This window comes from Balaenoptera ricei, chromosome 15 (assembly GCF_028023285.1).
Source record: "Balaenoptera ricei isolate mBalRic1 chromosome 15, mBalRic1.hap2, whole genome shotgun sequence".
Lineage (NCBI taxonomy): Eukaryota > Metazoa > Chordata > Mammalia > Artiodactyla > Balaenopteridae > Balaenoptera > Balaenoptera ricei.
In genome coordinates, this window is record NC_082653.1 from 80,149,368 (window position 1) to 80,165,700 (window position 16,333).

The following is a 16,333-nucleotide window of genomic DNA, read 5'->3' on the forward strand; positions in this document are numbered from 1 at the left end:
AGTGACTGGGCCCGTGAGCCACAACTACCGAGCCTGCGTGTCTGGAGCCTGTGCTCTGCAATGGGAGAGGCCACGATAGTGAGAGGCCCGCGCACCGCGATGAAGAGTGGCCCCCGCTCGCCACAACTAGAGAAAGCCCTCGCACAGAAACGAAGACCCAACACAGCTAAAAATAAATTTATAAAAAAATAATAAAATAAAAAAAAATAAAGAGCATTTTAAAAAAATGCTGGGAAGATTAAATGGGCTTATGGACATTACGGAGCACTGTGGACATGGAATGACGCTCAGACTCCAGGCAGAACTGTTAGGAAACCCGTTACCCCTGAGCTCTCCTGCTCACTCATCACAGACCTCTGCTACTCCCACAGGTCAAGTGTAAGCATAATGTGAATTCCAGAGGCCACACAGAAAACAGCGATACATGTAAATGTATAAGTACTCAGAACAACTAGAAGAAAATATGTGAACTTACAAAACAGACATTTAGTGAACATCCTTCACATGAAAAAGGGTTCTTACAAAACAATGAAGAAAAGACCCAAGAGTGAGCGAAGGATATCAATAGGAAATTTGCCTAAAGAATATACGGGGCCAATAAATATGCAAGAAGATGCTCAACCTCACTAGAAATTGAGGATATACAGATTAAAATAATACAGAACTTGTACCCCCTATTTTCGGGGGGAAATCCACCCGAGGAAAATCTGGGAAGCTAGTATAGTAGTTGGTGCCCAATACAAAGCCCCTCCCTGTGGTATTTAAGGATCTTAAAGCATTTCAGTCAGCTCCCATCTGTTCAGCCTTAAGAAGGATGAGTCGAAAAGCCCTGCCCAGGTGACAGAGCTCCTGGTCAACTTTCCTTACTGTTTCATTCTTATATGTGAATAAGCAACCAAGAAACACCAACCATTTGTGGAAAGTCTATAACACGGAAAAGAGAAAAGTCAAAGCAAATGAACAGAAAAATAAGCAGTTCAGAGAATAAAAGAAAATGTGCAAGAGTGGTCCTTATCTTTTAGAGATACACAGGGAAATCCTTTTGGATGAAATGATATGATAACTGGGACTCCACACCCTCCAAACCAGGTCAGAGCCCTGCTTCGAGATTTTTCAAACTGGAGCTACAGCTGGTTCAGGAAGAGGAGGGAGGTGTGGGTAAGGAATACCCCTCTCCAATAGAAAGGCTGTGTAAATGGACGCCTGGGCATTCCTTAGGGCAGGAGAGAATGAAGCAAAGATGAGACTGATTCCCTGAGGCCCACAGTCTCTACCTGCCCGACTACTGACTGTTCACCATCTCCTTGGATTCTGTGAGCTACCCCAGGATCCCCTCAGTAAACCTCTTTTTTAGTGGACACTAGTTAAAAATGGGTTTCTGTTACTGGCAATAACATGAGTCCTGACAGCCAATACAAGAGCCAGCCTGGAAGGTATGGTTTCAAAGAGGCTGGGCTAGCATTTCAGCTATTTCATATTTGATCCAACTAACATTTACTGAGCGTCAATCACATGCCAGGCATGGTTCCAGATGCTGCAAAATACAAAGGTGAAAAGGACATGGTCTATTGATCTCAAAAAACTGCGTCTATCACCAGAGGCTTAGAGAATATAATTGAGGGAACTCTTGTTCCACCAGAAGTATCTAACATCTTTGAAGACAAGATGGAGAAGGGTCAGTAGCATCTAACATCTTGGAAGACAAGTACACATTTTAAATGATCCTAGTTAAAACTAGTTGGCAACATAATCTAAAAACCTAGACATTTTAAGTGACTAACTAGGCACAAGTACAACAGAAAAAAAGGGGAGCAGCAAGACCAACGACGCAAAAGCCAAAACGTGTTACAACCTCAACGGCAGTGGGAGTCTGATGATCGTGGCCATTGCTGGTGATAAGACAAACTCGAGACTTAGGGATACCGCTGAAACCATCTAAGAATCAGCGGCTCCAAAACGTCTGCCAGATGCAGAAAGCTGGGAGGTGAGGACAACAGAAAGGACACTTGTTTCCCTGCTGGGTTTCCAAAGTCTGTTTCTAGGACAGACCTGGGAAGAATCAGATCTTCATTAAGTGGCAGAACCTGCCAGCTCCCAGCTCAAAATGTCTGGCAAAAAGCCACTGGGCGTCCATTTCTGGCAGACACTGACAGTCACCAAATGAGAAAAGTCCTCTGGCTCACGTCTCAGCTCAGGAGACCTGCTAATATGCCAATGTCCCCGCAAGACCTGAAGGCCAAGGTCACAGGGTCACGGTCAGTGGTGACGGCGACGTTACGTCTGATACCGACTGGTTGTTTCTGACGGGGCAGAGACAAGAGTGTACAGATCACTTGCAAAAGCCCTGAGATGAATGGGCCTTTTCACTGCCTTCTTCTCTCAAGCCTCTTTTGTAGGGAGATGGAGGAGGCAACAAAGGAGAGATTTATCACCATGAGCCCGTCCAGCAGCTGTTTTCTTGTTGTCCCTTGTTTAACTTCTCTCAAGAGAGCAGAGCTATCTACCCAACTAAGCAGGTGTTTAAGGCAGGTGATTTTGTTTCCATTAGTTTTCTGAAGTAACAGTAAACCAGACAAGAGGGTTATGTCATGTAGTCCTGGGGAAACCGCAGCCCCGAGCAGCTAAACCCTGGGTGCAGCAGGACCGGGTGTGCCCACCCCCTGCTGCTCTGAAAACCTTCTGTCTCTAGTTCTCGGAATACTTGGAACTTAGCAGTTACCAACCAGTCCCACCCTCGACATGTGGATCGTCTTTAACAATGTGTTAGATGGAAGGTGAGGTTGGAGGCTTTCAGGTTTTAGGGAGAAACCAGATTAAGAAAAGCATTATCTTCAACACCCAGATAAACCATTGCATTAATAACTATACTCACAGCTTCATGTTCCACGCTACTGTGAGGGAGGTGAACATATACCATGAAACATTTCTGTTTTCAATTTTAGGCTTAAGGCTTCCCAAACCTATGAGTCTAACCTCCAGCCCTGGATGGACCTCCCTCACTTCTGTGATCTTCTCTGAGAAGGCCCACAGCACGTGCCTTCCCCCTGCACCACAGCGGCCCATCAGCTCCAGGAAGGAGGGTTTCTCTCCTCACTGTAGGCAGCACTAGTCACTGGGGGCCGAGGAGAAGAGCCCACATCCTCACACAGACAGCCCCCGGCTTACGATGATCTGACTCATGACTTCTCCACCTTATGATGGTGCAAAAGTGATACACGTTCAGCAGAAACGGTACTTGAAATTCTGGATTTTGATCTTTTCCCAGCCTAGCAGCATGCTGTCCCAGTGGCTCTCATGATGCCAGGCAGCAAGCCAGAGCTCCTGATCGGCCCCGCAATCACGAGGGTAAACAACCGACACGCTGACAGCCGTTCTGAACCCAGACAACCATTCTGGTCCAACTTTCAGTACAGTGTTCAATAAACTGCACGAGACAGTCAACACTCTATTATATAATAAAACCAGGCTTTCTGTGGGCTGATTTGGCCCAACTGTAGGCTAACGTCAGTGTTCTGAGCACGGTTAAGACCAGTGACGCTAAGTTAGGGTGTTCCGGGAGGTTAGATGTATTAAATGCATTTTTGACTTATGATATTTTCACCTTACGATGGGTTTATTGGGACATAACCCCACCGTTACAGGGAAGACCTGTACTAGACAAAATCCTGAAGCTTTTCATGCATCAGCCCATTCCTTACCTTTAGTTTTCTCCTACTGTAGAGCCATGTTCACCAGGAGCAAACATTCGGTGACACATTTCTTTCTCTTTACCCATGTAATCCCTGTAATAGCTGTCGGGAGAAATACACAGTAGTTAGAGAAGGGCTGTCTCTGTGGGAGGTGACACCTGGTGGCTGGAATTCTCCACTCAGGTCCAGAAACACCGAAACTTCAGCAGGCCTTAAACCGAATCAGGAGTGGGTGGAAGCAATGCTGGGGGTGGGGGGTGGGGTGGGGGAAGCTCCCGAGGGCTGTTCAGGAAGCCCTTGGACAAAAAGCGCACCGTCTGCAAAGATGGCAGCCTCGAAGGCCGGGAGCCGCTGTCAGTGAGGCTGCCGGCAGGGTCCTGCCGAGCAACACCTCACACTCAGAGACCTCAGACTTATCTTGAGATTTTCCTGCTAAAGAATGGTCAGACTCCAAAATTTCTACACTTAACTTGACAGGATATTTATAAATGCCAGAAAGGAAATTGCTAGAAAGTGTTAAAGGCCTGAAATGCAAACAATCGGATCCAAATAAGAGGTACACACACCTCAGACCTTTTTTAATCGCAAGAAAGCTTTAACTAGCAATCTGGATTAAACATTTAAAAATGTTAACAGGAGTAGAAAAATCTCACCAATACAGAGGAACAAAAGAACACCAAACAAACAAACAAACAAACAAAAAAACCCAGTGGTTATAATATGAAGTGATGGAATTATGGGTGATTAACTATTTTGAAATTTTCAAAGTTTCCTACAATGAACATGTAGCTTCTACAATCAGAAAAAGTTAGATTACTTCAAGGTTGGTATCTATATCACCTGGGTAACAAGAGCGTCACCCTAGGGTATGACTAGACTCGAAAGAGCCATTTCACATCAAACCAGGATCTGCAGTCAGTTGAGAACAGCAGTCCTCAGTTGGTGGCGAGCAGGGAAGAATATTCGAAGAACACTGCCCTTTCTGAAAGTCACACTGGCCACCTCTTTAGGGTGCTTACTTCTGGGGGAGGACAGGGAGGCGGGCAATGGTCCAGGCATGTGTGGTTTGGAGGTCTGTCCTACAGCCGCCCCCCCACCCCACGGCCTGGGAGCTGTGGGTCAGAGCGCCGAGCACTTCACAAAGCCAGCTCTAGGGGGCGCTGCCTCCCAGCACAAGCCTGGCAACATCAAACAGGCCTTCACCCAAGCGGGCAGGCCAGAGTGGCAGCCGCACCACATGTTCCTTCCTCTGTTTGCACTCCTGCAAACACAGGTCTCACCTGGCCAGTTTCTTCAGCTCGTTATTGATGTCGTGATTGAAGGGCTGTTCCTTCTGGGCTCGGACTAGAAAATCCCGGGCCTTCTGATACTCAGTCATGAGGAGACAGGCCTGTCAAAAGGACAAAAGTTTAAAAGCACACTTTAGGAAAGACAGCACTTCTGCAGTGCCCAAGCTGAACACCACTGCTGCCCTTCTTCAGGCATCCATTCCCAAGTCCCTGCCCTCCAACTCACCTGTCCGCATCGGAAGAGGGCCTTGGCGTTCTTCTGGTCAATGCTCAGAGCCTGCTCTCCATAGCGCAGGGCCACGGCGGGTCGCTCCAGCTTCAGGTACGTGAAGGACAGGTTAAGGAGGACAAGCAGCTTGGCGGTCTCCACCAGGTGCTGCTCTTCAAGGGGTACCGATCGCCGGTGGAGAAGCAACAAGGCCTGTGGAGAAGGAAGACAGGAGGTCAAGAGAAGGTGGTCTTACATACAGCAAACCCTAAGAACACACACACACACACAATTAGTGCTAAAAAATGAGTTTAGCAGAGTTGCAGGACACAAGATCAATATATGAGAGTTAGTTGTATTTCTTTACTCTTGCAATGAATAATCCAAAAACAAAATTAAGAAAACTCCATTTATAACAGCATCAAAAAGAATAAAATAAGTGGCAATAAATTTAAAGTGTAACACTTGTAGACTGAAAACTATAAAACATTGCTGAAAGAAATTAAAGAAGATCTAAATAAATGGAAAGACATCTCATGTTCACAGATCAGAAGATTTAATACTGTTAAAATGGCAAGAGTGCCCAAATTGTTCTACATTTTCAATGCAACCACTACCAAAATTTGCAAAAATGGACAAGCGGATCTGAAAATTCATATGGAAATTCAAGAGATCCTGAATAACCAAAAAACGTTAAAAAAAAGAAAAAGTTGTGAGACTCATACTAATTTCAAAATTTATTAATTACCAAGCCAGTGTGATACCCGTAAGGACAGACATATAGATCAGTGGAACAGAACCAACAATGCAGATTGAGAATCCAGAAACAAGCCAAATACATCTAGAGTCAACTGATTTTCAACAGGGTGCCACACCATTCAATGGAGAAGGAGGAGTCTTTTCAACAAATGGTGCTATGATAAATGGATGTCAACATGCAAAAGAATGAAGTTGGATTCCTACCTCAGACAGCATACAACAATTAACTCAAAATGGACCACAGACTTAAACCTAAGAGCTCAAGACTGTAAGATTCTTAGAAGAAAACACTGGTGTAAACCTTTGTGGTCTTAGATTAATAATGACACTGAAAGCACAAATATCTAAAGAATAAATAAACTGGACTTCATCAAAATTAAAAGCTCTTGTGCTTCAAAAGCCACTGTCACGAAAGTGAATGAAGAAAATGACTGAAGGCTGACTGGTGTTTAAGAAAAATTACTATAGGGACTTCCCTGGTGGTGCAGTGGTTAAGAGTGTGCCTGCCAATGCAGGGGACACTGGTTCGAGCCCTGGTCTGGAAAGATCCCACACGCCATGGAGCAACTAAGCCCGTGTGCCACAACTACTGAGCCGGCGCTCTACAGCCCGTGAGCCACAACTACTGAGCCTGCGTGCCACAACTACTGAAGCCCACGAGCCTAGAGCCCGTGCTCCACAACAAGAGAAGCCACTGCAATGAGAAGCCTGCACATCACAAGGAAGAGTAGCCCTCGCTCACCGCAACTAGAGAAAGCCCGTGCACAGCAACGAAGACCCAACGCAGCCAAAAATAAATAAATAAAATAAATAAATTAAAAAAAATAGTGTATATCTGTCAATCCCCATCTCCCAATTCATAAAAAAAAAGAGATATATGCACCTTACATTCATTGCAGCATTATTTACAGTAGCCAAGATATGGAAGCAACCTAAGTGCCCAAAAATAGATGAATGGATAAAGAAAATGTGGTATATATACACAATGGAACATTATTCAGCCGTAAAATAGAACGAAATCTTGCCATCTGCGACAACACGGACGGACCTAGAAGGTATTATGCTAAGTGAAATAAGTCAGAGAAAGATAACGTCTATTGGTATTTCCCTCCTCTTCTAACAGAGCCTCCATTTCATTCAAAGCAGCAATGTACTAATTAAACCACACTTCCCAGCTTCTTGTACATATACAGCTAAGGGCAAATGGACATTTACCACAGGTCTGGCCAATGAGATATAAAGGGAAGCTGGGGTAGGAGGAATTCTGGAAAGCTCTTAATATAAATAAACACACCAGACTCTTCTCCCCTCCCTTCTTCCTGCCCAGATGACCACATGATGCTGCAGGTTGAACTACCATCTTGGGGGAAAAAAAAAACAACAAAAACATGCTTAAGGGCAGCTGAGCAGAGAGACCTCTGGAACCTGAATCCCTGATGGCTTTGTGGAACTGCTATGCCAGGCTTCGACTGCCTCCTTTCTTTCTTTAAATTTTATTTATTTATTTATTTTTAGCTGCGTTGGGTCTTCGTTGCTGCACATGGGCCTTCTCTAGTTGCAGGGAGCGGGGGCTACTCTTCGTTGCGGTGCGCAGGCTTCTCATTGCAGTGACTTCTCTTGTTGCGGAGCACGGGCTCTATGGTGTGTGGGATTCAGTAGTTGCGGCACACGGGCTCAGTAGCTGTCGCCCAAGGGCTCTAGAGCACAGGCTCAGTAGTTGTGGCGCACGGGCTTTGTTGCTCTGCAGCATGTGGGATCTTCCTGGACCAGGGCTTGAACCCGGGTCCCCTGCATTGGCAGGTGGATTCTTAACCACTGTGCCACCAGGGAAGCCCCGACTGCCTCCTTTCTTATGTGAGAAATATTATGTCTCTAGTTTATTTGAAAAACTGTTTTTCAGGATTCTGTGGTTTACAGCTGAATGCAAATCCTGAATGTTTAGTGTCACTATGCAAATGAGACAAAAATCAGAACGCCCCTAAACTCTAAACTCTATCCTGTTTGCCTCTAGAACTTAGGATGCAGAGTTTGACACACAGAAAGTGTTCATAATATTTGCTGAATGCATTGCAAGGCCAACGGTGAATTCCTGTCAGCAAAACCTCTACAGGAAGCCAAATCACAATCAGAAGCTTGGTGAGAATGGAGTCAGAATTAGATGAATCTCCACTGTCAGAGAGACACGAAATGAAGATGGCAAATGGGGTGGAGAAGTCAGTAGGCAGAGAACCCTAAACTAGAAAGAGAAATTTAAAAAACTTTTTTACTGAAAAACACACACAGTTAAGTACAAAAGTAAGCATCCAGCTCAGTGAATTTTCACAGTCTGAACACACCCATGCAATCACATCCAGATCCAAAACCAAACATTACCAGCTCCCCCAAACCCTGTGTCCCCTCTCCTAGTCTTTAGCCCTCTGGCATGCGGATTTTTAAGCAAGATTTTTCTTAACGGCTATACGTGAGGAGTAGGGACAGAGACAAAAGTCTGTATCTTTTAAAGAAGGAAGTTTCCAGGGTCTAAACTTGTACCTTAAAGCAGCCTTACCTGTTTATATCTCACTTTGGCATCATAGAAACGATTTCGGCGGAAAAGGTAGTTGCCAAACTCCCGTTCAGTAGCTGCCACTTTTAGGACCTTCTGAAGTGGAAACTGATCCTGTTGCTCCTGAGGATCAAAGACAAGGACATCAGCAAGGAAACTGAACGCCCCAGTGCCACCATGCCAGCGTCATTACAGCTGTCAGCGCTGCTCCTTTAGATCAGGAACCTCTGCTCACTGCCACGTGTGTGCCGAGCACTGGGCTAGGTGGCTCTGCGGAAGTCACCTCTGTGAATCCCAACAGAAGCCACGGCAGGTCGGTGCCACTACTGCTCCTGTTTTACAGACTAGAGCCAAAATGAAGTCTACTAGTTTAGTCCTACCCAGAGATGCTCCCAAAAGAAGCAGTTTCTCATCGAATTAGAAACTGATGGAACTTGCCAAGCACAAAAGTCAGGTATCAGGACAACCACTCATCCAGCAAGCACTTAACAGGTCTTGGTCTGCCCAGGGCCCTGCTGGTCTTTCTGGCCATGAGGCTCTACCCTTGGTACACATCACAATCACCTGCAGAGCCTCTTTTTAAACAGATGTCCTGGCCCCACCCCCAAAGATTCTAAATCAGTACACAAGAGTCGGGACCCAGGTTATCTGCAAGAACCTCTGCTTCGTGGAAAGATGAGAAAAAGGTAGTATCTCTCACTTGAGGTGGTGACAGTTTAGCTGGTGAGATGTCATATACAGATGTGAACCTGGGGTGGACATCTAAGGCCACATGTACAGCCAGGGTGAGACACCATAACAAGGAGTGCATGTGACCGCTGACAATCAGAAGCCTCGTCTCTACGGGATGAGTTAAGTGAAAGGCTACAAAGGAAAGGCAATTTTTCAGTTATGAAGACAGAGGCCATCTGTCCCAGTTTGCCTGGGATTGTCCCAGTTTACACCCAGTGTCCTGGTATCCCATCTGGTTAATAGTACCTTTCACTCTCAAGGATCCTGGGTTGGACAATAAATTATATGATCGCCTTAGTTATGAGCTATCAGTGCTTGACTTGCTGGGAACCAAACAGCGTTGAGAAACAAATGTTCCTTGTCTTTCAGGGAGAACTAGGCAAACGGTGACTGAAAGGTCAGTTCAGCCTGGTGGTCCGTAACAAATCCTTGGCCTAGCACACGTACCCACACATAAGAGCCAGCAGAACTAAGACAGACACATACTAACAAGTGGTGGGACACTCCCCCGCTCCCCACCGCCACACAGGAGCCTCGGGCGGAATCTGGGGCCGAGGATCATCAGCAGGGCAGGATAATTACCAAAAACACAATCCCATCCCAACTCTCTGTCAAGTGCTGACATCTGTGCTCCAGAACTTACGGCTGAGAGGGCACAAAACTTGTCTGACTCAGCAGAATCCAGGAAGTCAAGCAGCTCGATCTCGAACAAGACGGTAGTGTTTGGGGGGATCAGGGGAGGACAGCCCAGCATTCCGTAAGCATAGGTCGGTTTGAACAGAAACCTGGCCAGCTCTCCTCTCCGCATGCTCAGAAGGCCCAGCTCCATGCCCCAAAGTGTGATATCTGGAAGAAGGGATGAAAAATACACGGTGGAAGCTTGCCCAGTATCCTGTCCCCGTGCTATCCATTTCCTCCCCCTTCACGTCCACATCTCTCCATATGGTACCCCAAGCCTTCTGCACTGTGGTCCCAACTCACTTCTCAGCCTTGTTTCCCATCCCCCCCACCCCCACCCCGCCCCAGACTCTAACTCCTCCAGGCTCTGCAGCATTCTGGCCTCTACATCTCTGTTCACGCAGTCCCTTCTTCCTGCAATGTTGTCCTCCTCCCCCAAGGCCCAGCTTCTACCCTGAGTGAACCCTTATTCAAACTTCAGGGCTCATTTCAAATGCCCCCTCTACCATGAAGTCTTCCCAGCTGGAATTAATTGTGCCTTCATTAAGCACTCCCATAAAACACTGCTTATGCCTCCCAGGAGCTCCATGAGGTTAGTTGTCTGGAGTGTGTCAATCTCCACCATACTGGCCCCAGACTTTCTAATCATCTGAGTACATCCTCTCTGTTCACCCTGCATTGTAAAAGAGTCATTCAATAGATGTCTACTTAGTAAACTAACAAAGAAAAATACGGCACCCCACGTTTAAGTCAGGATGCAAAGTTTACCTTCCTTGCCAGGCAGGCCATCTCCCAAATACCTAGGTCTCAGGGGGGAATGTGGGAGACAACGTTTAGCAAAACCCAGCCTCAGAAAAACCAACTTGAAGACTCAGTTCTCTGGACAGCTTTCCAGTCCTAGGGCGCTGCCCTGCATCAGTTCTCCAAGCTGCGGCGTCTTTTCCAGCTCCTTTTCTGAACTTACCCTCTCCAAGTTTCATGAGCCGAGGGGTTTTCCTAAAGCAATTGGAATCAAAAGGCTTGTCCATGTGCTCCAGATACCCAGAATATTTCACTAGGACAGAAGAAAGAGACAGTGGGAGGAAAACGGACCAAAGGCACCCACGCCTCCACATATCACCTCTTTGTCACACAAAAGCAATGTGAGTACCAGACGCCCTTAAACTGCCCCACCCCCTGAGCGACAGGAGAAACCTTTGCTCAACGTCTGGATGCCGGCCCTTTGGCTCTGAGGTTGAAGAGCTGGGCTGGGGGGCCGCCCAGAGCCCCTTGTTCACAGTGGTCTCACACAAAGGGGTAATGAGTTCCCTCGCTTATCCCTTAAAACCCGAGGAACCGCCAGCACTAGGGCATCGCCAGCCTCCCAAGGGCAGACGGCACCCAGGGCCGCACGACATACCGAGCACCGAAGCGTCCGGTGTCACCAGCTCTCCAGAACCCTCTCGGATGACATCCTTCAGCACGCCCCGGTCCCCGGAAAGGTCCAGCATCCTTTGACTTAACCGCTGGTACGGAGACTTGTGGGGAATGAAACACAAGATCTCAGAGTCCTCAGCTGACACCCGACTCCGGTGGCCCCGGCTCCTGACTCCCCAGCACCCGGGCCCTCACCTGGCTGGGGGCGTTGTCCCTTTGCAGGACTCCCGGGTTCCGGGCGCTGCCCCCCATCTCCGCGCGGCCTGCCTCTCAATCCCGCTGCCCGCCCCCAGCGGAGACTCGGCCTCCCCTTTATACCCTGCCGTCCGCACCCGACGGCGGCAAACCGTTCAGGCACCGCGAGGAGGCGCTCATCGCTCCACTCCAACCGCCGCCAACTGCCTGCGGGCCCACGCCGGGGCTGGGGGCTGGACCACGCGCCAGCGGATGCCCGGCAGGGTACGTGACCGGGCACGTGGTGGGGACGCAAGGAGCTTGATCCTGCGCGAGTTGAGAGCTCGCAGGGCATGATGGGAAACGTAGTGAGGCCCCACGGAGCATGACGGGACACGTGGAGCGTAACTGGGCATGTGACGGGGGAGTGCAGAGCAAGATCAGGCATCCGGTGAGGACGCGAAGAGCATGACGGGGGCCCGTGACAGGGGCGTGTGGTGGCACGTGGCGAAGGCGCAAGGAATGGGACACGCAGGTGGTGAGGATCAGCAGTGGGGCCCATGATGGCCAAGCTGTGGGCACGTGGCCGGCAGAACACGCTGGTGGGGACAAGGCCCCAGAGACGGCGGGCTGCTGGAAGGGTCAGGCCTCACAGCCGTGGGTTATTTCCACCCTCCGTCCTTCTCCATCGCGTTCAGGGGAAACGTAGACGCAGACAGGACTTTAAAGTCAAACTGCCCAGTTCCTGAGAAAACAAGGTGATGGCCCTCACCTTCCCAGCACCGGAGCTGCAAAATCTGCTGCACCTGCGCTCTTGTGGAGCAAAGGAAGAATAGCCCTGGATTTCATCCCCTCCAGCCTGTTCCCTGCGTCCTCCCACTCTTGCCAAATGGAGGTCTGGACGCCTTTGGGTATCCTCTCTCTCCTGCACCTGCCTTGCCTTGACTACGGATCATTTCCTTTCGCTTATATGTGTCCCCAGATACCCCGCCTTAAAACAAACACGCCTCCCTTTGTCCCAAATGTTCCCGCTGCTACGGGTGGTCTCATTCCTACTCTCCGTGGGAAAAACTTCTCAAAAGGGTTGCTGCAAAGGCTTTCTCGGCTATTCTGTCTCCACCTCCTTACCCTCCATTTTCTTTTCAACTCACTTCAATACCACTTTCCCCTGTTCCACGCCACCATTCTTCTGTTGTTGTTGCCAAATCCATCAGACGCCTCTTTGTCCGCAGGTTACTGGACTCTTGTCAGCATTTGATGAAGCTGACCTGACTGACCTTTAAATGCTTTTTTTCTCTTGGCTTCTGTATTTAGTTTTCTTTCCCTCTTGCAATAGAGGACCACAAAACTAGCTGTTTAAAGCAACACCTATTTATTATCTCACGGTTCTGTGCATTAGAAGTCTGACACCAGTCTCACTGGGCTAAGATCAAGGCATCAGCCTCACTGGAGGCTCTGTGGAAGAATCCACTTCAAAGCCCATTCAGTTTGTCGGCAGATGCAGCTCTCGGCCTGAGGTCCCCACGTCCTTGCTGTCAGCCAACAGTGATCCTTAGCTTTTAGAGGCTACTCTGTGGTCCTTGCACGTGGGCCCCTACATCTCAGAGTCAGCAACAGCATGCCAATTCCTTCTCAAGCTTGGAGGGAATATTATCTGATTGATATTTTTATAGGCTTTCCTCATTTTTATAGGCTTTCCTCCTCTTCTGCAGCATCGCTCTCTGAGTCCAGACAGGGAAAGTTCTCTACTGTTAAAAGGTCATGTGATTAGATTGGACCCACCCAGATAATTCAGCTCCATGACTGTAATTACATCTTCAAAGTCCCTTTTGCCGTGTAAGGTAGCGTATTCACAGATTCCAGGAATTAGGGCATGGGTATCTTTGGGGAACCATTCTGCCTGCCACACCTTGCTGGTCACCACATCCTCCTGATTTTCCTCCTACATGTCTGCCTGTCCCTTCTCAGTCATCCTCCCCTTCCTGACCTCTAAACATTAGCAACCTCAGGGCCCTGTCTGTGGACCCCTGCCCTTCTCTATTCCCAATCCCTGAGAGAGCCCAACCATTCCCAGGTTTAAGTATGTGATATACCAGGCCAGCCTAGAGCCTCCCCTGGGAACCAGAGCTCTAGGTGCCTGTGTCCAATTGACTTTTTCAGTGGTTCTCAAATTGTAGTCCCCAGACTAGCAGCATCAGTGTTGCCTGGGAACTTATAAAAATTGGGAGAAAATTGTTGGACCCATCCCTGTACTCCTGAATCAGAAAGTCTGGGGCCTGGGCCCAGAAGTTTCTCTCTCTTTTTTTTTAAAGAATTTATTTATTTATTTATTTACTTATTGGCTGTGTTGGGTCTTCGTTGCTGCGCACAGGCTTTCTCTAGTTGCAGCAAGCGGGGGCTACTCTTCGTTGCGGTGCACGGGCTTCTCATTGCAGTGGCTTCTGTTGTTGCGGAGCACACGCTCTAGGTGCGCGGGCTCAGTAGTTGTGGCGCACGGGCTTAGTTGCTCCGCGGCATGTGGGATCTTCCCGGACCAGGGCTTGAACCCGGGTCCCCTGCATTGGCAGGCGGATTCTTAACCACTGCACCACCAGGGAAGCCCAGAAGTCTCTCTTTTAACAAGCCCCCATGTGATTCTTGTGTCTGCTGAAGTCTGCAGACCCCTGGGCTGCTCAGTTGCTCCACCTGGTTGTCCTCAGTCAGGCATCTGACTCTGGATTCTCCCGTCTGCCTTTTTCACCTTGATCTTCCTGGCATCACTATCCACCCACCCAGGTGCTCTAGCCACTACGATCTATTATCTACACAGCGGCTAGAGGGATCTTTTAAACATATAAATCAGATCATATTCCCTTGCTTTAAAACCCACCCAATAGCTCCCACTGCCCTTGAAATTAAATCCAAACCTTTGCCCTGGTCTACAGGGCCCTCCCTGCCAACCCCTCTGACCTCATCTTCTGATGTTCCCTCTGGCTTAACTGTGATCCAGCCACCCAGGCCCCCTCTCTGGTGGATCTCACAAATACGGTTGACCCTTGGACAACAGGGGTTTGAATTGCGAGGGTCCACTTATACGCAGACATTTTTCAATAGTACATAGTACAGTACTACACCGTCCGTGGTTGGTGGAATCCATGGGTGGAGAGGGCCGACGCTAAGGTATATGAGCATTAACCCCACACTGCTCAAGGGTCAATTGTACTGAACTCTTTCCAGCCTCAGGCCTGTGCACTTGCTTACCCATTGCCTGGACTGCCCTCCTTTCAGGTGGCTGGCCTCTTGGTATCCTTCAGTTCTCAGCTCAACCATCCCTCCTGAAAGATTGTCCTGCCCCCTTCTAGAATGCACCTCACAATCCTGCCACTCCATCTCCCTCTTTCTTACCACACCGTTTACTTCCTGCATAGCATTTAACGCTATTATATTATCTAGTTTATTTATGGCCTCACCCTACTCCTACCCCCATATATTATAAAATCCAAAAGGACAGAAGCCTTGTCTGTCTATTTCTCTAATGGATCCCTAATACCCAGCCTAGTGCTTGACTCATAGCAGGTTCTCAATAAATACTTGTACAATTCAATAAAATTGGCTTTCTGCCTGCCTATACCAGACCTTGGTCTAGCTTGTCACTGGGGTAGAGACCTCACCCCGCTGAGACATGGGTGCTTAGGCCTGCAGGGGACGTGGCCTGTTGATCCAAAGCTCCTTGTTTCTTAACACTTCTGGAGACCCTCACCCACCCCTGTCTTTTCCATTCAGTGAGTTCCCACCACACAGCCATGATACGAATAGTAGAGTACGACCGTAATATTTATTAACTATATAACAAAATGACATTGAACTTCTAAACCTTCGAAATAACCTTAATAAAAATGTTTGTAATTCAACAATATTGAGTAAGAGAAGTTGGACACAGAAGAATACATGCTATGTAATTCTGTTTATTTGAAATTCAAAGCCAGGCCACATTAATCTATGATGATGTAAGTCAGGATAGTGTTAGGAGTTCTGAATGGGGGATGCATGAGGAAGCCTCTGGGTGCTGAAAATGTTCTGTATCTTGATCTTTTTAAAAAATGTTTACTAGTTTATAGTAAAGGATACAGATGAACGGCCATATGAAAAGGTATATAGGGTGAAGTCTGGAAGGGTCCAGAGTGTAGGGACTTCTGTCCCCATGGAACTGGGGTGCACCACCCTCCCAGCACATGGATGTGTTCACCAACCCAGAAGCTCCTCTGTATCTTGACCTTGTGAGTGAGTATACACGTATAAGTTGTACCGCAACTGTGTAGTTAAGATTTGTGCACTTTATAGAAGTTATACATCAGTTTAAAAATCTAGGTAACTAAAAATACCTTCATTATTCTAGAGAGAGAGAGGGAGAGATTGAGATTCAGAAAGAATTGTGTCAAAGCACGAGTCCACTCCCGTTTGGGGTCTGTGAGGTATGAATCGGCACCCAGTCGCTCTGTCTCCGCCCCTCCCCCATGCCTGGCCAAGGCGAGCACCTGAGTATTGCCGTTATCAGAGCCTGCCGAGCAGAGGCTGCCTCCCCGGTCCCCTGATACGGCCTAGTCCCACCTGATTCTGAGTGACCTTGAGGACACCGGGGTGTTTCTGGGAAAGGGGAGGAGGAAAGGAGCAGAGACTAGGTAGAACTGGTGTCCAGCTACAATCCCCACGTCTCTGCACCTGCTGTCCCATCCTGGGGAGAAGAGAAGGCAGAGCAGATCAAGTCGATGATGCTGGTGTGAGGCCCCGGTGGGGGGCTCGGTGGATCCCGAGAAGCCAGGTAGTCCAGTGTGGGGTTCCCCTGGCCCACTGCCAACTTCTGGTG

The 16,333-nt window shown here is 48.2% G+C and overlaps 1 protein-coding gene across 1 annotated transcript in view; it reads right to left on the reverse strand.

Moving 5' to 3' along the window:
- FKBP6 (FKBP prolyl isomerase family member 6 (inactive)) overlaps positions 1-11,568 on the reverse strand; it is a 60,618-nt gene extending 49,050 nt beyond the window's left edge. The window contains exons 1-8 of the mRNA XM_059897211.1: positions 11,512-11,568; positions 11,300-11,417; positions 10,865-10,954; positions 9,866-10,068; positions 8,494-8,613; positions 5,205-5,399; positions 4,970-5,079; positions 3,699-3,791 (exon numbers count right to left, since the gene is read on the reverse strand). Coding sequence (XP_059753194.1) covers positions 3,701-3,791; positions 4,970-5,079; positions 5,205-5,399; positions 8,494-8,613; positions 9,866-10,068; positions 10,865-10,954; positions 11,300-11,417; positions 11,512-11,568 — 984 coding nt within the window. The 3' untranslated portion in view covers positions 3,699-3,700. The remainder of the gene's footprint in view (positions 1-3,698; positions 3,792-4,969; positions 5,080-5,204; positions 5,400-8,493; positions 8,614-9,865; positions 10,069-10,864; positions 10,955-11,299; positions 11,418-11,511) is intronic.
- Between the last annotated feature and the right edge of the window lie 4,765 nt (positions 11,569-16,333).